General features: G+C 40.9%; 1 protein-coding gene across 2 annotated transcripts in view; it reads left to right on the top strand.

Annotated features, from left to right (window-relative positions):
- The window catches only part of KIF26B (kinesin family member 26B), a 500,381-nt gene that overhangs the window by 408,841 nt on the left and 63,759 nt on the right, over positions 1-27,781 (top strand). For both annotated transcript variants that reach the window (XM_030868518.2, XM_060305729.1), the window contains one exon: positions 22,960-23,119. In XM_030868518.2, coding sequence (XP_030724378.1) covers positions 22,960-23,119 — 160 coding nt within the window. The remainder of the gene's footprint in view (positions 1-22,959; positions 23,120-27,781) is intronic.

Genomic DNA, 27,781 nt, shown 5'->3' with positions numbered 1-27,781 from the left:
AGGGCTCACTCGGTAAAGATGATCTACAGATGTGATTGCCATGGGAACGTGAGAGAACAAATTTGAAAAAGAAAAATGGCTGCTTCATAGTATGTTTTTGTTCAAAAACCTTAAAGGTGCTCATCATGAAAGACCAACATGTATCTACCAAAGCACCCTGGCAATGTTACTAATCAGTAGCTTGAAGCCACTATATGGACCAGAAAGAAACAAAACCATGTCTTTTAAATAGTCTATAAATCAGACTTCTGAATAACGAACCAGATTCTGGCTGCCTCCCTGCCTCAGGTAATGCCCAACTGTGACATTTCTCTGTAAACACCTATGCCCAGGGCATGCTCTGTGAGCAGCTGCGCCTCCGGGAACCCGAATCAATGCTTATACGGTCCGCTCTTGGCTGTTTTCAAAGCTGGCACCGACCTCGGTGTAATGCTCCATCCTTTGTCTGCCAAGTAGTATATACTCTATGCTCAGGAGCTGAGTACCAGCACTTAGCTGAGTGTCTCAGGTGGGATCCTGGGCAGTGGGCAAAGTAGTCGGTGGACCTCACTGGGCTTTTCTAAAGCAAGTGTGGGCCACAGGGCTGGGCTGGCTGGGCAGCAGCTTCCAGAGTCTCTCTCTGTCCACTTCTACAGGGCTTTCAAAACGTAGGCAACTGGCCCCCAGTGCTCTCCAAATGATTGCCTCAAGGGCACTGAATGCCCGAAAAACAAACAAAAACCCTGAGTTAGGAGACTAAGCCTGGTGCCTAGAAGTTGTGCAGCTAATTGCCTAATGGGAGGCAATCAACTAACCTAATTCCAGATGGAGCCTGGAATTAAGACATGCGACTGGGACCTTTGGATGGGCTCCCCAATTTGGGGTCCTTGTTGCCCAAAGACTTGGAAACCGGTTTTCCTGGAGATAGCTCTTGGGGGCTTCTGTTCCCCCTTTCCACATGGGGGAAGTGGAAGCTCCCTCCTCCCCCCATCTCGATGCCTTTGTTGGCCCAGTCTTCTGTTATTGTTCCTACTCCTTAGTTGTTGTTATTTAGTTCAGGTTTATGAGGTATAATTTAAATTCAGTAAAACTTACCCTTTTTATGTGTCGTTAAATGAATTTTGGCAAATCTGTTCAGTTGTGTACCCACCACCACTATCAAGATATAGAACAAAGCCATGGCTACAGAAAAGTCCTTCTTGCCTTACTAGTCAGTCCCCTTCCTAGCCCCTGGCAACCACTGATCAGATTTTTGTCCTTATAACCTTGCCTTCGTCCAGAACAACATGTAAATGGAATCATGTGGTCTATATGTGGCCCTTCAGTGTCTGGCTTCTTTCATTGAACATAACGCATTTGAGATGCATCCATGTTGCTACATGGACCAGTCATTCACCTACATTGCTTGCCGCCTGCTCCTTTAGTTTTGACTGGGCCCAGAGATGCACCCCTACCCCTACTCCCAGGACTAAAATCTCACCAGATATCTTCGCTGGGGCCAGAGTTCCCCTAATGCAGTCTCAGACCCGCCTCCTTGGCTACCTGCACTGACTGCTGCCCAGGAATCAAGAGGCACTGGCCATCACTTGCACCCAGGGAGACGTACCAGCCGCAGATCAGATCGCTCTTGACAACCAGTGATGGTGATCGAGATCTGACTGGGGATGAGCAAACTATATTGAATGCGAGTCTTTCAGGGGAGGTGGATTCTCAATGAAGCGCTCGCGTCACGTACAGCACTCCCATTTAGAATAAATTGCTTAAAGAAGGAAGCAAGGGATTAGGATAGGGATGAAATGATCCAGACCTTTAAAATCTGTAACAGAATTTTTTTTTCTTTTCTTTTTTTTTTTTTTTTTGCGGTACGCGGGCCTCTCACTGCTGTGGCCTCTCCCGTTGCAGAGCACGGGCTCCGGACGCGCAGGCTCAGCGGTCATGGCTCACGGGCCCAGTCTCTCTGCGGCATGTGCGATCTTCCCGGACCGGGGCACGAACCCGTGTCCCCTGCAGCGGCAGGCGGACTCTCAACCACTGCGCCACCAGGGAAGCCCTGTACAGAATTTGATCCACAGTTCTCCTAACGATCTGGGAGCTGGCTTTAAATCCTGCCCTCACTGATTTTTCTGAGTTATGTCTTAGCAGCATGAATGTGGGAATCTGAAAAATGTTTATTTTATTCTTTTAAGCTACCAATCATAATCATAATCAAAGCCTGCAGTGAATTCTTGTACTCTCAGCAAAGGGTGACTTGCAGAAGATCTGATCCTGGAGCCAAATGGCTTCCAAATGGCTCTGAGCAGAAAAGCTCAGGAGGGAAGGATAATCCCTCCCTCTAGGTTTCTAACCAAGTTAAAACAACTTGCTTTCAGGTTTTCACTTTCTTTCATGGTTCTGCTTTCAATTTGGAATCTGAAAGTAGAGAGGAATCTTGAAAACAAAGAAACAATTAAATTATTTCAACTATAAGAACTTAACGTATAGCTTCCACAAAAGTGTAGACTGGGACATTCCCTAAACCCAACAATCTACCCAAGTCCTCACCTAACAAATCTTGGGCACTTATTAAATATTTAACATCAAATTCATTTTCTTCCTATTTATAAATTGTGAAAGTGAATGGCTTTTAAATAATAAGTTCAGGTTAAAAGACAAGGCAGATGCTATTAATGGCCTCCAAAACCTAGTGAGGTACTTTCTAACGTAACTGTAGATGAGAACAAAGAAAAGGCAGGCATCCAGGCTGATGTGGGTGTTAGCCCCGAAGGACCTGGGGGCATCACCTGCCTGCTACAGTACCTGGCTTCCAGTGAGGAAGGGAATCCAGGCCAGAATGCACACAGCCTCCTAGCCCACGGCTTGCTTGACTCAGTGCCTTTATATCTGTTTAAAATATAATGAGGAGATTTGGAGTGTTGTTTAAAACGGAAATTTTGTTTACTTATATATAAGCAATAATCCCTGCGGACCTGGCAGCCAGAACTCCATTAAGGAAAAGTTTATTAATTAGTCCCCCTGCAGGGAAACAGAGCAGAGCGAGCTGCTGGTAACTGGCCATCAGAGGCCAGTGAAGATGCTGGATTCAGAGATCTCTGCTGCAAGAACTAAACACACCATGTGTATGTGGGCACCTGGAGCTTATACACATATATGCATTTTATAAACACACACGTACATACACATATGCACATATAAGTGGACAGACAAAAATGTTTACAACATGTCCAGGCAAGGTAGAAAAGAAAATTCTGTGTGGACGTATCACTGCTTTGCAGATAGCGCTGGGTTAAGCTTAAAATATTCCCTGCTTTAAAATCTTTGGAGCGTTAGTGGGGCTGATTCTTCACCTGTCGTGGAGCCTTCCCCTGCTTTGCAAAGCTATGTCTGTAAAGGCTTGAGATTCCCCTTGGGAACTGCAGCAATGGGGAAGGGACCCTAAAACCATGACAGTCAGGAGGTGCTCCTCATAAAGATGAGTGAATTAGGAGTCCAAAGCCAGATGCTACGAGTGATACTTCAGTGGAATACGTTCACAATACAGAATTTTCTAAGTCCTATTGATTAAGATGGTTTTTAAAAGCCTCACTTTGATGAGTCATCTAAGCTTGCAAGCAACTATTGCCCAGGACTGAGAATGACACTAGGTCTCTGATTTGTTCATTCACGTTATTGCCTCCAGGGGAAGTGTAGAGGCCAAGTGCGGACTGGGCTGGCTGTGTGTGCACCTGTGTACCAGCACCCGGGCATCCATCTGTGTGTGTGCACCTGAACCGCCGTGTGAGGACGTGGACATTCATCTCTGCCTGCACTCATCTGTTTACAAGTCTTATCTTGGTTTTCTTTTGACCACCAAACCCCTCTTTCCTATATCTTGGAATGGCTTGAATCAGCTGATGCCCTATCCAGGGCTGTGCTGTCTGTAGGACTCTAGAGATCCATTATTTGGGTGGTAGATGTAGGAAAAGGGATCTAGGAAGGAGCATTGCTTCTAAATGGTGCAGAACCGGGCCTCTGCTGTCCCGCATTGCAAAGCCCTGTGCAGCGAGGATGGCCACACATGGCAGGGCTACTTTAGGGCTCTCATGTTCCCCTTGGTCAACAGTGAAATGACAGTTTGATGTTTTTAGATTTTTGTAATACAATTTTTAAGATATTTGGCCAGGAGACAATTTTCCAAACCGTGCAGTGTGGAATTCCCACAGTGGTCTCTCATGGCCTTCCCACCACCTGCATCAGAGCAGCAGTTCCCAACCTCCTCTTGAAGCCTGAGACCCCTGCTCTACCTCTTTCAGCAGATAACCAGCTTCCTGTTTAAGGAGAAGAAAGTCAGTCTGGCTATGACCTCAGCTTCTGTCCTCTTAGCATCAAACCTCCTTGTCCCTGTACCTCATTTTCCCCCACTCCTTTCCCATAGGTCTGCTTCCTCCCATCTCCTTGCCTTCCTTATCCTTTCCCCTTCTGCCTTTTCTGGGACCCCACCAATTGGGACTCCATCAATCGTCTTTTTGTGCTTTTATTTTCAGTCTCTCCTACCACTGAAGTCAGGGCTGTCTCATCTTGGAAGGAAGGGAAAGGAAGGAACAATAACGTCAACAATAAAAAACCTTGTCTGTACCCTACTACCCCCTTGAGCTGCCTCCCCATAAGTCTTTCAGATTCTCCCCTCTGTGGAATATCTTTCTCCTTTAAGTCCCATAGCAGTTTGGGGGATGTGAGGCCACTGCCTTACTCACCTTATATCTCAGCCATTCTGGGCTTTCTAAGCCCCATCAGACTACAGGCTCCCTGAGGACAGGGTCCCCTGTCATCTGGCCCCCTGTCCTCCACAGCCTAGAGGTGTGCCTGCACATCAGACCTTACATGTCACACCACATGAAATGTGTGCTGTATGTTAAACAGTGAGTGAATTTCTCCATGACGTAGTTGCAGCTGTTTCAGAAAGAGAGCAACCATTCAATTACTTTTTGGGTAAGCAGGTGGTGTGAGTTCACAGCCCTGTTATACAACAGGGTCAGAAGGAGTTATCAGTTAACGAGAAAGTTAGGTTAAAAAGGGAAATCATATAAAAGGATACATTCATGTCTTAAAACACTTTCAGCTTAAAACATACAATTGTGTGTTTATTCATCGGTCTTCTGATACAGGGCCATGGCTTTCTCTTTGAGATGAGTTTTCAGCTTCAGATTCTGACTTTTGTAAACCACACTCATTAATAATAGTCTGGTTTTTGCTTTCAATTTCTTCTGAGCAATTGAAGAACTTAAGAGACACTTGTGCAGCTAACTGGGTATAGACTTTCCCTAGATTCTTACAATTTTTTCTACTCTGTAATTTCTCATTCACACCTGACTCAGCATCTTTTTTCAAAAATTAACTCATTTTAATCACATCTTTCCAAAGCATTGATTTCAGGTTTTTTTTAGAAATATTAGCTCTCTTTACATAATCATATTTTATTGGTTTACATAATATTTGTTTATATTTTTGTTTATAATATCAAGTACAAGTGGCATAATTAGGTTTAGGAGGAAACCCAGCTGACCTGTTGATAAGTGTACAGCTCATGTTTTTGGTGCAAAAGTGCATAGACAAACTGGGAACAGCCAACACACCTCACAAGCATACAACGTGCTGTGGGCATCAGGCAGCGTGCCTGACACAGATGACGGAGGGCCTTGGTTAACCTGGCCAAGTGGCAAGACCATGGTTCCCAAACTTTGCTGCACAAGAGAATCACCTGGGGAGATTTTCGGCTAACCCCAGTGCCTGTGTCGTACTCCAGACCAATTACATTAGAAAGCCTGGGAGTGGGAGCCAGGCATCTGTATTTTCTAAAGATTCCACGGTGATTCTGATATGCAGCAAAGTTTGGGAACCACTAAGTTATAGGAAAGTGAGTTAAAAGAGTTTCTACATGCTTTATAGTTAGCTCTGGATTTTTGTCTTAGATTCAGCATCTGTTTTCTATGAGATCTTAAGTGATTTATTTAGCATCTGTGAACCTCAGTTTCCTCATCTGTGTAAAATAGTGCCAGTTCTTGCACTACAGGATCATTGTAGGAATTAAGTGATTTTAGGAGAATTTAGCATTTCCTGGCACCATGAACATGAGCTGGGAGAGTCACTCAGGAGTGAATTAGTATATTGTTTCCTGTGGGAGAGTAAGGCATGTGGGTAATTTCATTTGGTCAAAGTCTAGACTTGAAATATACATATTCAAATATAAATAGTCTCAAGGCAGACTGGGTTATGTTCTAAACCTTGAAGCTGTGACCTCAGAAATCAGAAAAGTCCATGAGGAACCTGCTTCTTACCTGCCATTAATTATCACCTATTTTGTTCATTGATTCTAGAACTTCTTTCTCTCCAGCCACCTGCAGTCATGGAAATTCATGGTCACAGCAGGTGGCCTGTGCTCACTCACTTTGTACCATTTCAGATTTAGCACCATGTGTGAAGTTCAGAATTCTGTGACTAGTGAAACTCCAGTGGATATAGAGCAAAGCTGATTTTCCATTGTTAAAAATGTGACTCTCATTGTGACTCATGCAGGTATAATTATAGGTATTTTAAAATATTATTCTTCAGCACAGTCTAAACTGTGCCTTTTGTTCTCTGTGTTCTGTTTTACTACATGCACATTATGCATTTTATTCCATTACATCAAATGGACTACTGAAAGTCCAAATTGGTCCCTGTCTTTGCCCTTTAATCTGTGGAGCGAATGAAATATCTGAGCCTCTCCTGTCTATATAATTAGGTTGCAAAACAGATGACAGTTTGCTTTAAAAATAACTATTTCCCTTGCACACTGCCGTGGACTGATCTTGCATGATACAAAATGGGATAAAAGAGAAGTAACATATTATGTCTTTCCTTTTAAGGATTTAAAAAAAATTAATTTTACTTATTTATTTTTTTAACATCTTTATTGGAGTATAATGCTTTACAATGGTGTGTTAGTTTCTGCTTTATAACAAAGTGAATCAGCTATACATATACATATATCCCCATATCTCCTCCCTCTTGCGTCTCCCTCCCACCCTCCCTATACCACCTCTCTAGGTGGTCACAAAGCACGGAGCTGATCTCCCTGTGCTATGCGGCTGCTTCCCACTAGCTATCTATTTTACATTTGGTAGTGTATATATGTCCATGCCACTCTCTCACTTCGTCCCAGCTTACCCTTCCCCTTCCTCATGTCCTCAAGTCCATTCTTGAGGGTTCAGATGTAGATCTGCATCTTTATTCCTGTCCTGCCCCTAGGTTCTTCATAAACTTTTTTTTTTAGACTCCATATATATGTGTTAGCATATGGTATTTGTTTTTCTCTTTCTGACTTACTTCACTCTGTATGACAGACTCTAGGTCCATCCACCTCACTACAAATAACTCAATTTTGTTTCTTTTATCGCTGAGTAATATTCCATTGTATATATGGGCCACATCTTCTTTATCCGTTCATCTGTCCATGGACATTTAGGATGGTTCCATGTCCTAGCTATTGTAAATAGTGCTGCAGTGAACATTGTGGTATGTGTCTCTTTTTGAATTATGATTTTCTCTAGGTATATGCCCAGTAGTGGGATTGCTGGGTCGTATGGTAGTTCTATTTTTAGGTTTTTTTTTTTTTTTTTTTGCAGTACGCGGGCCTCTCACTGTTGTGGCCTTTCCCGTTGCAGAGCACAGGCTCCGGACGCGCAGGCTCAGCAGCCATGGCTCACGGGCCCAGCCGCTCCGCGGCATGTGGGATCTTCCCGGACTGCTGCATCGGCAGGCAGACTCTCAACCACTGCGCCACCAGGGAAGCCCTATTTTTAGATTTTTAAGGAACCTCCATACTGTTCTCCATAGTGGCTGTACCGGTTTACATTCCCACCAACAGTGCAAGAGGGTTCCCTTTTCTCCGCACCCTCTCCAGCATTTATTGTTTCTAGATTTTTTGATGATGGCCGTTCTGACTGGTGTGAGGTAATACCTCACTGTAGTTTTGATCTGCATTTCTCTAATGATTAGTGATGTTGAGCATCCTTTCATGTGTTTGTTGGCAGTCTGTATATCTTCTTTGGAACAATGTCTATTTAGGTCTTCTGCCCATTTTTGGATTGGGTTTTTTGTTTTTTTGATATTGAGCTGCATGAGCTGCTTGTAAATTTTGGAGATTAATCCTTTCTCAGTTGCTTCATTTGCAAATATTTTCTCCCATTCGGAGGATTGTCTTTTCATCTTGTGTATGTTCTCTTTTCCTTGCTATATTTTCCTTGAATTTTTCTTGCATTTTATTTATTTTTTATAGAGCAGGTTCGTATTAGTTATCTATTTTATACATATTAGTGTATATATGTCAATCCCAATCTCCTAATTCATCCCACCACCATCGCCCTTCCACACCCACTTTCCCCCCTTGGTGTCCATATGTGTGTTCTCTACATCTGTGTCTCTATTTCTGCCTTTCAAACCGGTACCTGTACCATTTTTCTGGATTCGACATATATGCATTAATATACGATATTTGTTTTTCTCTTTCTGCTCTTTATTTATTTTTGTTTTTATTTCCATTTCTCTAGGAGGTGGGTCAGAAAGGATCTTGCTGTGATTTATGTCATAGAGTGTTCTTCCTATGTTTTCCTCTAAGAGTTTGATAGTGTCTGGCCTTACATTTAGGTCTTTAATCCATTTTGAGTTTATTTTTGTGTATGGTGTTAGGGAGTGTTCTAATTTCATTCTTTTAAATATAGCTGTCCAATTTTCCCAGCACCACTTATTGAAGAGACTGCCTTTTCTCCACTGTATATTCTTGCCTCCTTTATCAAAGATAAGGTGACCATATGTGTGTGGATTTATCTCTGTGCTTTCTATCCTGTTCCACTGATCTATATTTCTGTTTTTGTGCCAGTACCATACTATCTTGATTAGTATAGCTTTATAGGATAGTCTGAAGCCCAGGAGCCTGATTACTCCAGCTCCGTTTTTCTTTCTCAAGATTGCTTTGGCTCTTCAGGTCTTTTGTGTTTCTATACAGATTTTGAAATTTTTGTTCTAGGTCTATGAAAAATGCCATTGGTAGTTTGAGAGGGATTGCATTGAATCTGTAGATTGCTTTGGGTAGTATAATCATTTTCACAATGTTGATTCCTCCAATCCAAGAACATGGTATATCTCTCCATCTGTTTGTATCATCTTTAATTTCTTTCATCAGTGTCTTATAGCTTTCTGCATACAGGTCTTTCATCTCCTTAGGTAGGTTTATTCCTAGGTATTTTATTCTTTTTGTTGCAATGGTAAATGGGAGTGTTTCCTCAATTTCTCTTTCAAATGTGTTATCATTAGTGTATAGGAATGAAAGAGATTTCTATACATTAATTTTGTATCCTTCTACTTTACCACATTCATTGATTACCTCTAGTAGTTTTCTGGTAGCATCTTTAGGATTCTCCATGTATACTATCATATCATCTGCAAACAGTGACAGCTTTACTTCCTCTTTTCCAATTTGGATTCCTTTTATTTCTTTTTCTTCTCTGCTGTGGCTAAATCTTCCAAAGCTCTGTTCAATAATAGTGGTGAGAGTGGACAACCTTGTCTTCTTCCTGATCTTAGAGGAAATGGTTTCAGTTTTTCACCATTGAGAATGATGTTGGCTGAGCGTTTGTCATATATGGCCTTTATTATGTTGAGGTAAGTTCCCTCTGTGCCTACTTTCTGGAAGGTTTTTGTCATAAATGGGTGTTGAAGTTTTTCAACAGCTTTCTCTTCATCTACTGAGATGATCATATGGTTTTTCTCCTTCAATTTGTCAATATGGTGTATCACATTGATTGATTTGCGTATATTGAAGAATCCTTGCATTCCTGGGATAAACCCCACTTGATCATGGTGTATGATCCTTTTAATATGCTGTTGGATTCTGTTGGCTAGTATTTTGTTGAGCATTTTTGCATCTTTGTCCATCAGTGATATTGGCCTGTAGTTTTCTTTCTTTGTGACATCCTTGTCTGGTTTTGGTATCAGGGTGATGGTGGCCTCGTAGAATGAGTTTGGGAGTGTTCCTCCCTCTGCTATATTTTGGAAGAGTTTGAGAAGGATAGGTGTTAGCTCTTCTCTATATGTTTGATAGAATTCACCTGTGAAGCCATCTGGTCCTAGGCTTTTGTTTGTTGGAAGATTTTTAATCACAGTTTCAATTTCAGTGCTTGTGATTGGTCTGTTTATATTTTCTATTTTTTCCTGGCACAGTCTCGGAAGGTTGTGCTTTTCTAAGAATTTGCATATAGTTGCTTACAGTAATCTCTCATGATCCTTTCTATTTCTTCAGTGTCAGTTGTTACTCCTCCTTTTACATTTCTAATTCTATTGATTTGCGTCTTCTCCCTTTTATTTGTGATGAGTATGGGTGACGGTTTATCAATTTTGTTTATCTTCTCAGAGAACCAGCTTTTAGTTTTATTGATCTTTGCTGTCGTTTCCTTCATTTCTTTTTCACTTATTTCTGATCTGATCTTTATGATTTCTTTCCTTCTACTAACTTTGGGGTTTCTTTGTTCTTCTTTCTGTGATTGCTTTAGGTGTAAGGTTAGGTTGTTTATTTGAGATGTTTCGTTTCTTGAGGTAGGATTATATTGCTATAAACGTCCCTCTTAGAACTGCTTTTGCTGCATCCCGTAGCTTTTGAGTCGTCGTGTTTTCATTGTCATTTGTTTCTAGGTATTTTTTTTATTTCTTCAGTGATCTCTGGTTATTTAGTAGTGTATTGTTTAGCCTCCATGTGTTTGTACTTTTTACATATCTTTTTCCTGTAATTGATATCTAATCTCATAGCATTGTGGTCGGAAAAGTTACTTGATACGATTTCAATTTTCTTAAATTTACTAAGGCTTGATTTGTGACCCAAGATATGATGTATCTTGGAGAATGTTCCATGAGCACTTGAGAAGAAAGTGTATTCTGTTGTTTTTGGTTGGAATGTCCTATAAATATCAATTAAGTCCATCTTGTTTAATGTATCATTTAAAGCTTGTGGTTCCTTATTTATTTTCATGTTTGATGATCTGTCCATTGGTGAAAGTGGGGTGTTGAAGTCCCCTACTATTACTGTGTTACTGTTGATTTCCCCTCTTATGGCTGTTAGCATTCGCCTTATGTATTGAGGTGCTCCTATGTTGGGTGCATAAATATTTACAATTGTTTTATCTTCTTCTTGGGTTGATCCCTTGATCATTATGTAGTGTCCTTTTTGTGTCTTGTAAAGGTCTTTATTTTAAAGTCTATTTTGTCTGATATAAGAACTGCTACTCCAGCTTTCTTTTGATTTCCATTTGCATGGAATATCTTTTTCCATACCCTCCCTTTCAGTCTGTATGTGTCCCTAGGTCTGAAGTGTGTCTCTTGTAGACAGCATATATACGGGTCTTGTTTCTGTATCCATTCAGCCAGTCTATGTCTTTTGGTGGGAGCATTTAATCCATTTACATTTAAGTAACAGCATATATACAGGTCTTGTTTCTGTATCCATTCAGCAAGTCTATATCTTTTGGTGGGAGCATTTAATCCATTTATATTTAAGGTAGTTATCGATATGTATGTTCCTATTACCGTTTTCATAATTGTTTCGGGTTTGGTATTTTAGGTCTTTTCCTTCTCTTGTGTCTCCTGCCTGGAGAAGTTCCTTTAGCATTTGTTGTAAAGCTGGTTTGGTGATGCTAAATTCTCTTAGCTTCTGCTTGTCTGTAAAGGTTTTAATTTCTCTGTCAAATCATAATTAGATCCTTGCTGGGTAGAGTAATCTTGGTTGTAGGCTTTTCCCTTTCATCACTTTAAATATGTCCTGCCACTCCCTTCTGGCTTGCAGAGTTTCTACTGAAAGATCAGCTGTTAACCTTATGGGGATTCCCTTGTATGTTATTTGTTATATTTCCCTTGCTGCTTTTAATATTTTTTCTTTGTGTTTAATTCTTGATAGTTTGATTAATATGTGTCTTGGCGTGTTTCTCGTTGGATTTATCCTGTATGGGACTCTCTGTGCTTTCTGGACTTGATTAACTATTTCCTTTTCCATATTAGGGAAGTTTCCACCATAATCTCTTCAAATATTTTCTCAGTCCCTTTCTTTTTCTCTTCTTCTTCTGGGACCCCTATAATTTGAATGTTGGTCCATTTAATGTTGTCCCAGAGGTCTCTGAGAGTGTCCTCAATTCTTTTCATTCTTTTTTCTTTATTCTGCTCTGCAGTAGTTATTTCCACTATTCTATCGTCCAGGTCACTTATCCATTCTCCTGCCTCAGTTATTCTGCTATTGATTCCTTCTAGAGAATTTTTCATTTCCTTTTTTGTGTTGTTCATCATTGTTTGTTTGCTCTTTAGTTCTTCTAGGTCCTTGTTAAATGTTTCTTGTATTTTTTCCATTCTATTTCCAAGATTTTGGATCATCTTTACTATCATTACTCTGAATTCTTTTTCAGGTAGACTGCCTATTTCCTCTTCATTTGTTAGGTCTGGTGGGTTTTCACCTTGCTCCTTCATCTGCTGTGTGTTTCTCTGTCTTCTCATTTTGCTTAACTTACTGTGTTTGGGGTCTCCTTTTTGCAGGCTGCAGGTTCATTGTTCCCGTTGTTTTTGGTGTCTGTCCCCAGTGGCTAAGCTTTGTTCAGTGGGTTGTGTAGGCTTCCTGGTGGAGGGGACTAGTGCCTGAGTTCTGGTGGATGAGGCTGGATCTTGTCTTTCTGGTGGTCAGGACTGCATCCGGTTATGTGTTTGGGATGTCTGTGAACTTATTATGAGTTTAGGCAGCCTCTCTGCTAACAGGTGGGGTTGTGTTCCTGTCTTGCTAGTTGTTTGGCATAGGGTGTCCAGCACTGTAACTTGCTGGTCGTTGAGTGGAGCTGGGTCTTAGTGTTTAGATGGAGATCTGTGGGAGAGCTTCCGCCATTTGATATTTCATGGATCTGGGAGGTCTCTGGTGGACCAATGTCCTCAATTCAGCTGTCCCACCTCAGAGGCACAGGCCTGACACCCGGCCAGAGCACCAAGACCCTGTCAGCCACATGGCTCAGAAGAAAAGATAGAAAAAAAGAAAGAAAGAAAAATAAAATAAAGTTATTGAAATAAAAAAATTTTAGAGTATTAAAAATTAAAAAGTAATAAAAAAAAGAAAACTGAAGAAAGAAAGAAGAGAGCAACCAAACCAAACAACAAATCTACCAATGATAACAAGTGCTAAAAATTATACAAAAACAACCCAAAAAACTGGCCAGACAGAACCCTGGGCCAAATGGTAAAAGCAAAGCTATACAGGTAAATTCATGCAAAGAACCATAAACATACACACTCACAAAAAGAGAAAAAGGAAAAAAATATATATATCTATATATAAAAAAAAGGAAGAGAGCAACCAAATCAATCAACAAATCTACCAATGATAATAAACTCGAAATACTAAACTAAGGTAAATATAAAACCAGAAACAAATTAGATGCAGACAGCAAACACCAAGTCTACAGTTACTCGCAATGTCCACTGCCTCAATTTTGGGATGATTCAGTTGTCTATTCAATTATTCCACAGATGCAGGGTACATCAAGTTGCCTGTGGAGATTTAATCCGCTGCTCCTGAGGCTGCCTGGAGAAATTGCCCTTTCTCTTTTTGTTCACACAGCTCCTTGGGTTCAGCTTTGGATTTGGCCCTGCCTCTGCGTGTAGGTCGCCTGAGGGCGTCTGTTCCCCGCCCAGACAGGAAGGGGTTAAAGTAGCAGCTGATTATGGGGCTCTGGCTCCCTCAGTCCGGGGAGAGGGAGGTGTACGGAATGCGGGGCAGCCTGCGGCGGCAGAGGCCAACATGACATTGCAACAGCCTGAGGTGCTCTGTGTGTTCTCCCAGAAAAGTTTTCCCTGGATCACGGGACCCTGGCAGTGGCGGGCTGCACAGCCTCCCGGGAGGGGAAGTGTGGATAGTGACCTGTGCTTGCACACAGGCTTCTTGGTGGCTGCAGCAGCAGCCTTAGCGTTTCACGCCTGTCTCTGGTGTCCGCGCTGATAGCCGCGGCTCATGCCCATCTCTGGAGCTCATTTAGGCGGTACTCTGAATCCCCTCTCCTTGTGCACCCCGAAACAATGGTCTCTTGTCTCATAGGAGGTTCCAGACCTTTTCCTGGACTTCCTCCCAGCTAGCTGTGGTGCACTAGGCCCCTTTAGGCTGTGTTCACGCAGCCAACCCAGTCCTCTCCCTGGGATCTGACCTGCGAAGCCGGACCCTCAGCTCCCAGCCCCCACCTGCCGCAGCAGGTGAGCAGACAAGCCTCTGGGGCTGGTGAGTGCTGGTCGGCACCAATCCTCTGTGCGGGAATCGCTCCACTTTGCCCTCTGCACCCCTGTTGCTGCGCTCTCCTCCATGGCTCCAAAGCTTCCCCTCCACCATCTCCGCCAGTGAAGGGGCTTCCTAGTGTGTGGAAACTTTTCCTTCTTCACAGCTCCCTACCAGAGGTGCCGGTCCCATCCCTATTCTTTTGTCTCTGTTTTTTCTTTTTTCTTTTGCCCTACCCAGGTACGTGGGGAGTTTCTTCCCTTTTGGGAGGTCTGAGGTCTTCTGCCAGCATTCAGTAGGTGTTCTGTAGGGGTTGTTCCACATGTAGATGTATTTCTGGTGTATTTGTGGGGAGAAAGGTGATCTCCACGTCTTACTCTTCCGCCATCTTGATGGTCTCTCACCCTTTTAAGGATTTTTATTGAGGAATAGTTGGAGGTAAACAAAATATAACATCCTTAATGTGGAAAATTCTTTGCCACAGGTGTACCAGAGCCACTGGAGGGCCTGCAATGAAATGTTGTGCTTTCTTTAAACCTTTATCACTGTTTTTCTCAGTACTTGATGTGGAAGTTGAGGGTGGGATGGGCAGAGAGACAAGGTTGGGCTCAGGACAGTGTTTCCCAGACATTTTCCTTGCTCTCCTGCATCAGCACTGTCCTGTGGACTCTGCCTGCAGATGTGTGAGCTTCCAGACACTGCCCGCATGCGCCTTGCACACCCAGCAGAACCCAGACACACCCTCATCCCACGCCCTGCATCAGCCTTCTCAGCCAACCCCTTTTCCACCTTGTCCCAGGTGACCTGGCTTCTCCAACAGCTTTGGGAAGTCACCATTTCTACCTTTGCTGTTTTCCTTCCATGCAGAGTAGAAAGCAGAGGGAATAGTGGCTGTCCTAGAGCAATAGGAGGTGGGCCAGTTCTGATGGTGTGGGCTGGGTCACCCTGGAAAGGTAGGAATCCAGAGGCCTGAGAAGTAGGAGTCTGCTGCTGCCTGGGGATTGGGGGCAGGAAAGGGAGATGATCCAGGAGCTCGGGTGATGTGCTGAGGGCCACACTCCCCTGGGCCAGTGGGGCTTAGGACAAAAAGGCAGCTCGTAGCTCCTGCTGTCCCCAGAACTGGCTGAGGCCACATGGTGTAGGATGAGGAGTATATGTCTTAAAGGTTTGAATTCTAGCTCTACCATGATCTTGGGCATATTTCCTTTTTTTTTTTTTAATAGCTTTAATGAGATATACTGTAGATACAATAATCCACACATACTTAAAGTATATAATTTGATAAGTTTTGTCATATGTATATACCCATGCAATCAAGATGTTGAACATATTCATCACCCCCAAAAGTTTCTTTGGGACCTTTTGAAATCACTCCCTCTAGCTCCTTTTCCTTCCCGCTCCCCATACCCAGGTAACCACCACTGAACTCGGCTTCAGTTCCTATACATTAGTTTGCATTTCCTAGAATTTTATATAAATGGAATTCTATCACACAGTCTGTACTATTTTGAGTAGCTTCTTTCACTTAGCGTAATTATTTTGAGATTTACTTTGTTGCATGTATCAATAGTTCATTTATTTATATTTCTAAGTAGTAATCCATTGTCTGGATGACCACAGTTTGCCTGTCTATTCATGTGCTGATGGACGTTTGTTTTATTTCCAATTTGGGTATTACAAATAAAAGTACCATACCCATTCATGTACAAATCTTTATATGGACATATATTTCCTTTTCTTTGGGGTGAATACCTAGACAAACTGGAATAGTTGGACCATACATGAATTTATAACTTTTTAAGAAACTGCCAACCTGTTGCCCAAGATGACCACACCATTTTATATTCCCACTAGCAGTACCTGAGCATTCCAGTTCCTCCACATCCTCACCAACACTTAGTACGGCCAGTCTTTTCAATTTTAGCCTTTTATATGATAGATATGAAGTCGTATCTCACTGTGGTTTTAATTTGCATTTCATTAATGACCAGTGATGTTTAGCATCTTTTCATGTCCTCATTTGAAATCCATACATCTTTGGTGAGGTGTCTTTTGCCCTTTTTAAAATTGTTTTTTGTCTTACAGTTAAGTTTTGAGAGTTCTTTATGTACTCTGGTTATAAGTCCTTTATCAGATATATGACTTGCAAATACTTTCTCCCAGTCTGTGGCTTATCTTTTTACTCTCTTAACAGTGTATTTTGAAAACTATGAATATTCAAGGTTAATGAAGTTCAATTTATCTCTGTGTCTTTTATGAATCATGTTTTTAGCATCATATCTAAGAAATGTATGCCTAACCCAAGATCAAAAATGTGTCATATTATGCTTTCTTCTTGAAGTTTTATAATTTTATATTTTACATTTAGGTCTTTGATCCATTTTTAGTTAATTTGTATATATTTTTATGCATTAAAGTTTTTTATATGGATATATCATTTGCTGTAGAAACTATCCTATCTATACTAAATTACCTTCTCAACTTTGTCAAAAATTGTCCATATTTATGCAGGCTTATTTCTGGACTCTCTATTCTACTCCATTGATCTATTTTTTTAATCTTTACACCAATACCACACTGTCTTGATGATGGTGGATTTATAATAAGTCTTAAGATACTGTTAGCCATAACAGTATGAGAAAACCATAATTCAAAAACAGTCATGTACCACAATGTTCGCTGCAGCACTATTTACAATAGCCAGGACATGGAAGCAACCTAAGAGTCCATCGACAGATAAATGGGTAAAGAAGATGTAGCACATATATACAATGGAATATTACTCAGCCATAAAAAGAAACGAAACTGAGTTATTTGTAGTGAGGTGGATGGACCCAGAGTCTGTCATACAGAGTGAAGTAAGTCAGAAAGAGAAAAACAAATACATATATATGGAATTTAAAAAAACAAAATGGTTCTGATGAACCTAGGGGCAGGACAGGAATAAAGACACAGACGTAAAGGATGGACTTGAGGACACAGGGAGGGGGAAGGGTAAGCTGGGATGAAGTGAGAGAGTAGCACTGACATATATACACTACCAAATGTAAAATAGATAGCTAGTGGGAAGCAGCTGCATCACACAGGGAAGTCTGCTTGGTGCTTTGTGACCACCTAGAGGGGTGGCATAGGGAGGGTGGGAGGGAGATGCAAGAGGGAGGGGATATGGGTATATATGTATACATATAGCTGATTCACTTTATTATACAGCAAAAACTAACAGAACATTGTAAAGCAATTATACTCCAATAAAGATGTTTAAAAAAAAGAAAGAGGGCTTCCCTGGTGGCGCAGTGGTTGAGAGTCCGCCTGCCGATGCAGGGGACATGGGTTCGTGCCCCGGTCTGGGAAGATCCCACATGCCACGGAACGGCTGGGCCCGTGAGCCATGGCCGCTGAGCCTGTGCGTCCGGAGTCTGTGCTCCGCAATGGGAGAGGCCACAAGAGTGAGAGGCCCGCGTACGGCAAAAAAAAGAAAGATACTGTTAGCCTTCCAACTTGGTGCTTAGTTTATAAAATTGTTTTTTGGCTATTCTAGCTCCTGTGCATTTGCATATAAATTTTAGAGTCAGCTTCTGAATTGATTTTGTTGAATCACTTTCTACCACAAAAGCCTGCTGGGATTTTTTCATTGGGTTTTCATTGAATCTATAGATCACTTTGGAGAGAATTAACATCTTAATATTGAGTCTTCCGACCTATGAACACAGTTTATCTCTCTATTTTTTCAGGTCTTTATTAGTTTTTCTCAGGTGTGTTTTGTAGTTTTCAGTATACGTATCTTTTGTCAGATTTATCCTTAAGTATTTAATATTTTTGATGTTATTGTAAAAGATATTTTTAAATTTCAATTTCCAGTTGTTTGTTACTGGAAATTGTATTTAGAAGTTGTATTTAGAAATACAGTTGATCTCTGTCTGTTAATCTAGTATCCTGCAACCTTGCTAAACTCAATTATTAGTTCTAGTCGCTTTTTTGTGGATTCCATTAGATTTTCTACATAGATAATCATGTAATCTGCCAATTAAGACAGTTTGACTTATTTCTTTCCAGTCTGGATACCTTTTATTTCTTTTTCTTGCCTATTAAACTGGCTAGAACCTCCAGTACAATGTTGAATTGAAATGGTCAGAGTGAACATCCTTGTCTTGTTCCTGATCTTGGGAGGCATTTAGTTTTCTACCATTAAGAATGCCATTAGCTGTAGGTTTTTCCTAGACACTTTTTATCAAACTGAGGATATCACCTTCAATTTATATTTTGCTGAGCATTTTTATCAGTAGTGGATGCTAGAGTTTGTTAAATGCTTTGACTGCATCTACTGAGAGAATCATTTTTCTTTTTGGTTTGTTAATATGGTAATATCTGTTAAAATTATAATGATAGATCAATTTTTTGTTAACCAACCTTGTATTCCTCGGATTAGTCCCACTTACTCATGGTATAAAATGCTTTTAATATGTTCCTAGATACAGTTTTATAGTATGGTTCACTAATATTTTGTTTAGAAATTTTGCATCATTGTTCATGAGGGATATTGGTCTTCAACTTTTTTTCTCGTAATATCTTTGTCTGTTTTGGGTATCAGTGTAATCCTGGCCTCATAGAATTAATTGGGAAGTTGTCTCTCCTATTTAATTTTCAGGAAGAATTTGTGTAGAATTGATATTATTTCCTCCTTGAATGTGTGATAGAATTCTCCGGTGCAGTTAAAGGCACTGCTTTCCCTGTGGAAAAGTTGTTAACTACAGATTCTATTTCTTTAATGGATGTAGAGCTATTCACATTATCTATTACTTCTTGAATGAGCTTTGGTACTTTGTATCTTTCAAGAAATTTGTTCATTCTTCCAAGTTGTCTAATTTCCTGGTGTAATGTTTCTTTATTGCCCTTTTTATATTTGTAGAAACTGTAGTGAGGCCACCTCTTTTGTTCTTGACATTGGTGATTTGTGTCTTCTCTTTCTTTGCTGATCAGTCATGCTAGGGATTTATCAATTTTATTGATCTTGAAGAACCAGCTTTGGATGTCATTGGTTTTCCCTATTGTTTTTTTAATTTTTTTATGTCATTGATTTCTGCTTTTATATTAATTATTTCCTTTCTGCTATTTAGTCTTTAATTTGCTCATCTTTTTCTAATTTACTAAAATGGAAGCTGAGGTAATTGATTTGAGACCTCTTGTTTTCTGATATAGGCATTTAATGGTATGAATTCCCTCCTAAGTACTTCTTTAAAGGCATCTTACTAATTTGGATATGTTGTGTTTTCATTTTCATTCACTTAAAAACACTTTCTAATTTGCTTTTTGGTTTCTTCTTTGACCCTAAGTTATTTTGAGCTGTTGAGTTTCAAAATATTTAGGGATTTTCCAGGTATCTTTCTGGATTGACTTCTAATTTAACTCTAGTGTGTCAGAAAACATAGTATGAATGACGTGAATCCTTTGAAATTTATTTAGACTTATTTTATGTACCAGAATATGGTCTATCCTGTTAAATGTTCTGTGTGCAATTCAAAAGAATGTGTATTCTGCTGTTGTTGGGTTGAGTGTTATACAAATGTCAAGTAGAATGAATTGGTTGATAGTTGTTCAGATCTTCTATATCCTTACTGGTTTTCTGTCTGCTTATTATATCAATTATTGAGAAAGGGGTATTTGAAATCTCCAACTGTAATTCTGGACTTGCCTGTTTATTCTTGCAATTCTATCAGATTTTACTTCACGTACTTGAACTTCTGTTATTAGATACATAAACACTTGTATTGTTATGACCGCTTGATGAATTGTGCCCTTTATCATTATAAAATGGCTCGCTTTCCCTCTAGCAATATTTTTGTCCTAAGTCTCTTTTGTTTGATATTGATATAGCCGCCCCCAGCTTTCTTATGGCTACTGTTTGCATGGTATAGCCTTTTCCATACTTACATTTTCAACCTATTGTTTCTGTATATCTGAAGTGCACTTCTCATAGGTAACATATAGTAGAGTCTTGCTTTTTTATCAAATCTGACAATATCTACTTTCTAATAAGGGTATTCAGACAGCTTACATTTAATGGGATTCTTCATATGGTGTGTTCCAAAGTATTATTTTTCTCTATGTTTTCTATTCAACCCGTCTGTTCTTTGTTCTCCTTTTCATTTTATTTGCTTTCTTTTGAATTTATTGAGCACTGTAAATGATTCACTTTATATCCTTTGTTGGCCTTTTAGTTGTAACTCTTTATTATTTAGTGATTGCTGTAGGATTTATTGTATACATCTTTAAGTTATCACAGTCTACTTTTAAGCGATATTATACCACTTCATGTCTAGAATAAGAACCTTACAATAGAGTACTTTCATTTCTCCACTCCTAACCTTTGTGTTATTGTTGTCAAACATTTTAATTTTGCATATGTTATAGCCCACATGTTACATTGTTGTTATTTTTGCTTTAACAGTCAATTAGCTTTTAAGGAGATTTAAATAAGAGGAGGATAGCATGTATTTATTCACATAGTTGTCATTTCCAAAGCTCTTCATTCTTTTGTGTATATCCTTTGTGATGAATTCTTTCAGCTTTTTTAAGTCTGAAAAAGTCTTTATTTCCCTTTTATCTGAGAATGATATTCTGGTTGGGTGTACAACTCTAGGTTGGCAGTTTTCAGTACTTTAAAAATGTTGCTCCATTGTCTTCTCACTTGTATTATTTCCAAGAAATCTGCCATCATCTTATCTTTGTTCCTTTACATGTAGCATAATTTTTTTCCTCTGGTTATTTTCAAGATTTTTTCCATCATCACTAGTTTTAACCCATTTGATTATTATATGCTTTAGTGTAGTTTTCTTCATGTTTCTTGTGCCAGGGGATCATTGAGCTTCTTGGATCTGTGAGTTTATAGTTTTCATTAAATTTGGGAAAGTATTGACCACTGTTTCTTTAAATATTTTATCTGCACCACCCTCTGTGTCTTTCCCTTCAGGGACTTCAATTGCACACATATTAAGACACTTGAAGTAGTCCTATAGCTCTTTTTTTTAATCGGTTTCTGGTTGTTTGTTTTAAAATTTTATCTCTGTACTTCATCTTGGATCGTTTTTATTGCTATATTGTCAAATTCACCAATCTTTCTTTTTGCAATGTCTAATATGCTGTTAATCCCAACCAGTGTATTTTTCATCTCATACAATGTAGTTTTTATCTCTAAAGATTGAATTTGTATCTTTTTAATACATTCCATGTCCCTATTTAACGTTTTTAATGTTTGAAATAACATCATAACTGTTTTAATGTCCTTCTCTGTTGATTCTAATATCTGTGTCAGTTCTGGGTTGGTTTCAATGATCTCTTCATTATAGCTCTCATTTTCTTGCTTCTTTTTGATTGGTTATTTTTGATTGGGTGCTGGACATTTCTTTATTTTTTTAATGTTTTTAATCTTTGTTTGGGGATGCAGTTGTTTAGAAACAGTTTGATCCTTTATGGCCTTACTTTTAAGATTTGTTAAGGTGGAACCCAGTCAGTTCTCAGTCTAGGGCTAAGTGTTCCTGACTACTGAAGCCAGACCCTTGCGGGTACCCTGCCCAGTGCCCTGTGAATCTTGAGGTTTTCTAGTCTGGCTGTTGGGAACAAGCAGTATTCCTGGCCTTGTGTGAGTCCTGTGCGCTATTACTTCTAATCTTTTCCAGTGGTTAGTTCCCCAGCCATGGGTAGTTTCATCACTCTGTGCTGATCAGTACTAGGTTGAATACTTGAGAAGACCTACTACAAATCTCCAGAGTTCTCTCCTCTCCAGCACTCTGTCCTGGAAATGTTGCTACCTTGGCCTCCCTGGACTCTCAGCTCTAGCTCCTCAGTTCAGAGAGTCTGCCAGGCTCCACCTGAGTTCCCTCTCTCTGAGCCATGGCCCGAAAACTCTGTCCGTGCAGTAAGCTGGGAAACGGCTAGTGCTCACCTCCCTGACTTCCCACCTCTCCAGGATCACTGTCTTTTGCTGTTTGATGTCTAGTGTCTTGCAAACGGTTGTTTTACACATTTTGTTCAGTTTTTGGTTGTTTCCGGTAAGCGGAAAGATCTGGTCGCTGTTACTTCCTCTAGGCCAGAAGTGGAAGTTCTCATGAGCAAGTTTGTGATTTTCCCAGGGGAACTGAATGAGACTGATGTTTGTGCAGCACCTGGCACTTGGCAGGTACTCAGCAAATACCTGGGTGTTCCCTGACTCTGCACCTGGTTGTTCATTCTTCCTGGTTTTACTTTGGGTTATCAACCTGATTCCTGGCTGAGCTTTAGGTCACGGTCTCTATGACAGTCCATCAAAGCGGATAATCACTTATGGGCTATTTATGTTTTAATATCATCAGTTTCAGAATCCTGCTACACGAAGACGATGAAGGTAAATGTAGACATTTACCTTCTCTGTGAAATTTCATCTAATTCAGCCTACGTGAATTATTCATTTATTTATAGTAGAAATATCAGTAGGTTTTAGAAGATCAGGGATGTGTGGTGGACAGAATTTAAGAGGACCATGCTATTTGTTACCCCTGCATAATTTTGAGGGGGTTTCCTACGAGGCCATGAACTTCAATCTTTTATTTCCTCTTTTGTCCCATCAGATTTCCCGAGGAGCTGTATGAAGGACAGATGAATGTTTGCCAGAACTTAACCACTTCTTTCTTCTCTTGTCTTCTCTCCTGTGACAGTGTCTGGAGGCCGCAGCCGCCTGCACCTCATTGATCTTGGCAGCTGTGTGAAAGCTCTTAGCAAAAATCGGGAAGGAGGCTCAGGACTGTGCCTCTCACTGTCTGCTCTGGGCAATGTCATCCTGGCTCTCGTCAATGGCAGCAAACACATCCCATACAAGTAAGTGACTCTTCTACTCAAAGAATGGGATGAGGAAAGCATGGTGCGAGGGCTGTGTGTGGGATTCTCTGACCAGTGTCATCTGGGGAGAGTTGTACTACAGAGGTACAGTATGGACCACATTGTTAGTTCAGTGCCAGAAACCAGACTTCACTAACAATTGTGTAATGCATGATCTTCCAAATTCAAAAGCTACAGAAATATTTAAATTTACCCCAACGCTAACATTAGGCTGCTCAAGTCAGAAATAAGAAGAAGTTATCTCAGTTGAGGTCTCCAATCACAATTGCCATTGGTAGATTATTGTCACCATTGTACAGATGCTTTATAGTGACGAGAGCAAGGGCCATAAGATTGAATTACCCTTCCCTTAGGAATAGGGCTGCCATATTTAACCAATAAAAATATGGGATACACAGTTACATTTGAATTTCAGATAAACAACAAGTAGTTTTTAGTATAAGCCTCCCCCCAGTGTTGCATCAGCTATATGGGCATCCTGTATTTTATCTGGTAGTCCTATTTAGGAGAACTTAAAAAGCTTGGGGAATTACCACCCACCATCCTATGCAGATGTTTATTTCACTTCCAAGATCCTTTTCCTCTTTCTGTTGCTGCTCCATGAAGATGAAATTAGAACTTCTCCTATGTCTGGAATAGCCAGAGACTTGCCATATCATCTGTGCTCATGAATGGCCCAGCCCTGGAGCCACCCCTCACCACCATCACCCCAACTCGTCTTTGTCATTGGACAATGTGATGATGGGATGATGGGTACTCTCCTGTTTTTTCAGGCCCTGCCAATGTCCAGCTGCACCTTCCACTAGCTGAACCTTCCTTCACATCTCATAAACTGAGGGTTATAGCTGTATATCTTATCTATATCACAAGGGTAAAAGGCTCAGAGTGATATGTGTATGAAAGTTTTTTGTGAAATGTGTAACACTCTAGTCAATAACCAATAATGATAATGTGGTTGAGCCTATCCTCGCCTATTTAAATGGAAATAACACCTACCTTACCGAGTTGCCTTGAGGATTAAGCAAATATACAGTACATAGAATCATTTTTGTTTAATCTGTAGGATCCTACAAAATATAAATTACTGTTGTGTAGGACGGAAAAGGCAAGTCGGGCAGTTTGTTCTACAATCGCTGAGGTTCAGGACAAGTCCTTGAGCTCTCCTTCCCCTCTGCCCTAAGCTGATGCCAACACTGTGCCTTTATTCTCCACCAGGAAGCCCATTACTAGACTACTTTAGGAGCTTAAATAGAGATTATAATCTTGTCTGTCTCAATTCTTGAAATTTGGAATCCTGGGATAAACCCAGAAATGGCTTTTCTACCCCTTGTGAGGATTCTTTTCTCTGAGAAAAAATTCAATAGAAGGTTTATATAGTTTCATTCAGTATCATTTCTGCAGTTGAATAAAGTCAACTTGTGATTACAAGGAAAGAGAGAAAGAGAGGAAGGAAGGATGGAAGGAAGGAAGGGAGGGAGGGAGGGAAAGCAGGAGGGAGGAAAAGAAAGAAAGAGGAAAGAAAGAAAGAAAAGAAGGAAAGAAAGAAAGGAAAGAGAGAGAGGGAGGGAGGGAGAAAAGAAAGAAAGAGGAAAGAAAAAAAGAAAAAAAAAGGAAGGAAGGAAAGGAAGGAAGGAAGAAAGAAGAAAGAAAAGAAAGAAAGGAAAGGAAAGAGAGAAGAGAGGGAGGGGAAAAAAAAAGGTCTGCAGAGGTACTGTCAAGGTTGGAGATCTTAGAAAGGAAAGAGTTATCAGGCCTCATTGGTTTCCCTGTCCATAAAAAGGGAAGCATGTCTATTAATGTAATAACTTAATAGATCATGGCATAGACAGAGTTCAAAATACCACCTTATAAGGTCACTGATTATGTATTTTACTTACATTATTTCTGTAAAGTGACATACTTTTATGATTTCAATAGTTGAATTGATGGTAGGAGGGATGGATGAATGCAAGCATATGAAATTACTTTTACTTTAGATAAAGTAACTTCTTTTCGGTTCCAGTTGGGTTTTATTATAAACCTAAAGGGAAACATTAAGAATTGTTTTTATTAGTAGTTCAAGGTCTCTTGTTAAATTAAACATATCTAACATCAGCTAGCCACAACGACCAGCTACCTGCCCACTTGGGAGGGCTGACAAAGTGTGAAAACTCCACTCACCATTCTCTGCAGACATCTGTCTGCTTCAGTTCCCTTCCTTCCCTTCTGGCTCCGAGGGAGTGGTGATTAAAGCGTTTCTATGTCTGAAGTTGGCACAGACGTAACATAAATGTGGTGTCTATGTAAGACACAGGCATAGAGTTGTCCCCCACCATCAGGATCCTCCTAGGGATCTTGCAGAGTTGCCCACTGCTTGATGCCAGGAAACATGGTGGCCTGGCCATGCGGCCAGCTCTGTCCTCCCCGAAACATTTGTTGACAGTGCACTTGTACAGCCAGTTCTATCAGCCCTCCGTCCTTAATGCCCATCATTGTGTGTAAGCTTTCAAAGACCCTTGCTGTAATATCGTTTCAGATTCTCAGCCACAGCATATATTCAATATTTGGTTCTGCAAATACATTTGCAAAGTGATTCATCAACTAGAAACTATCCTCTTTCGAGGCACAGGAAGATAAGGCAAAGATTAACTCAGATCACCCAGCCAGCTGGTGGCAGGATCAAACCGCATCACTTTTCACAGCCTCAGAGACCTTGGCAGTTTGTTGCCAATCCACTCCCCCCAACCTCATCAAGCTCTGTAATATATTAGCTGCCTTTGCTCTGCACAGCATGAGGTCTTCAGCACAGCAGGCTGGCCCAGATTTCTTTTATCAGTTCAGTCGGCGCTCCAAAGCCACATCACATGGCATTTGTTAGCGTACTAAACACCTTTCCCATGTTAAACCTTGTCTTTGCAGTAGGTTCCTAAGACAGGGAAGCTTTTCTGCCCTTGCAGTTTCCTCTTATTCCTGTTCACTTACAGGAAAAAACGGAAAACCAAACTCCGTTCGCTACCTTCCCCCACTCTTCCAAAACACAAAAACCCACTCACGTTTGTCACCCTGGACACTTCTGTGCTTGGAACCTGCATCATTTGTGTTTGCTTCTGGGAAATTAACTGGAATGTGCACAGAGGGGATGTAGCCTGTCCTCGTTTCTCTTCATCATCGTTCCAGACTCTGTCATGTGAGCAAGCCTGAAAGCGAGTTTGTATTCATTACCCATCACAGGTGCTCCCACGGGCACTCTTAGGTGTGCTCTCAGTGGTTTTGACTTTGCAAATGATATTGCCTTTAGATATGACACATGCAAGTGCAGAACAGGTTCCCAGCCTCAGCCACGACATAGCACAGGCTCACCGACCAATCCAAGTGCTATAAATCAATCCCAAATGGTGACACCATTCAGAAAAGCATTCAGGGACAGCAGGGAGACCACCAAGGGCTCCAGCCTCCTAGTCAGTTCTGCACGGACAGGCTGCACAAAACTCCCTAACTTTGGGGAACCTCTTGTCTAGGGGAAGCTGTCATAGTCCTAATCATGTTGACAGTGCATTTGCCAATTTCCTTCCGTCGCTCAGCCATTTGCTATTCCTCAACACTTCTTGGGCACTAAGGTTGTAGGAGCCTTCCCTTCGATAGATGAGAAAAACTAGGCAGAGACGTCGAAATGAATTCCCATGCCAAAAACAAGCGTTGCAGGCACACACCACTAGAACTGGTGCCCAGAAGGGCCACCACAGGAATCTGGCAGTGTGCCCTTAGCTTTGGCTAAAGTGCTGTTAGATCCCAGCTGATCTGCAGGACTACAGTCTTTCCAGAGACTTGGAAATTCTAACGACCCCCAAGTTCTCTCGGAATAGAATTTTTCGTCCCTTTTAGATGTCTGGTAAGGCGAAGCATACCCTTCACACTTACTTTAAGCCTGAAACATTTTTCCTTCGTTTGTAACTGTTATTCCATTTGGATAAATAATGACTTTAATAGGTCAAACGGTCTATCTGATTATTTGCCAACAAGATGCTGTCCTCTGTTCCTAAACAACAGATATGTTATCATGTCCCGGCTTCCGTTGAACAAGAGGTCATGGAAAGTCATTCTGTGACCCTCTCGGGTTGTGTCTGTCTGAGATGCTGTCCCCAAGTGGCTTGAAGCGTGGTTCTGCATGAACAATCCCATGATCGAATTGGTGCTCGATGCCTCTCTTTTAGGGTTTTGGTCTGTGTGGTTCAGACCAAGACGAAATCCTTGTGTTTTGGAATCTGTCACTGACATACTCTGGGGGTCAGGCAGCTGACTTCCTCACGCCCTTGTTCTCTCTGGAGAAGCAGGTGGAGACTGAGGCAGTTTGCTGTCACGAGCTTCAGTCTGCAGGCCAACACCACTGCAGGGGCCACGTTAGAAGCGGTTGTTCTACAAAAGTGATAAGGATGCCTGTCGTCAGGATCTGGAACGGAGGCACTTTTCCTCCTAAGGCCCTAGTGAGGAGTTGGGCACTAAGGTCACGTTTAAGAGAAAAGCAGCATCAGAGCACAGCATTTCATTCAAACCAGCAAGCATCACTAGAGACTCAGATTCAAGTTGGTGACTTATGGAGAAATGACAGTTTGTAAACAGAGGCGACTTTTTCAAAATGTTAACACCTCTTCTCATCCATGCTGG

This window comes from Globicephala melas, chromosome 1 (assembly GCF_963455315.2).
Source record: "Globicephala melas chromosome 1, mGloMel1.2, whole genome shotgun sequence".
Classification (NCBI taxonomy): Eukaryota; Metazoa; Chordata; class Mammalia; order Artiodactyla; family Delphinidae; genus Globicephala; species Globicephala melas.
The sequence above is the reverse complement of the archived record's forward strand: the minus strand, read 5'-3'. Positions and strand labels throughout refer to the sequence as shown.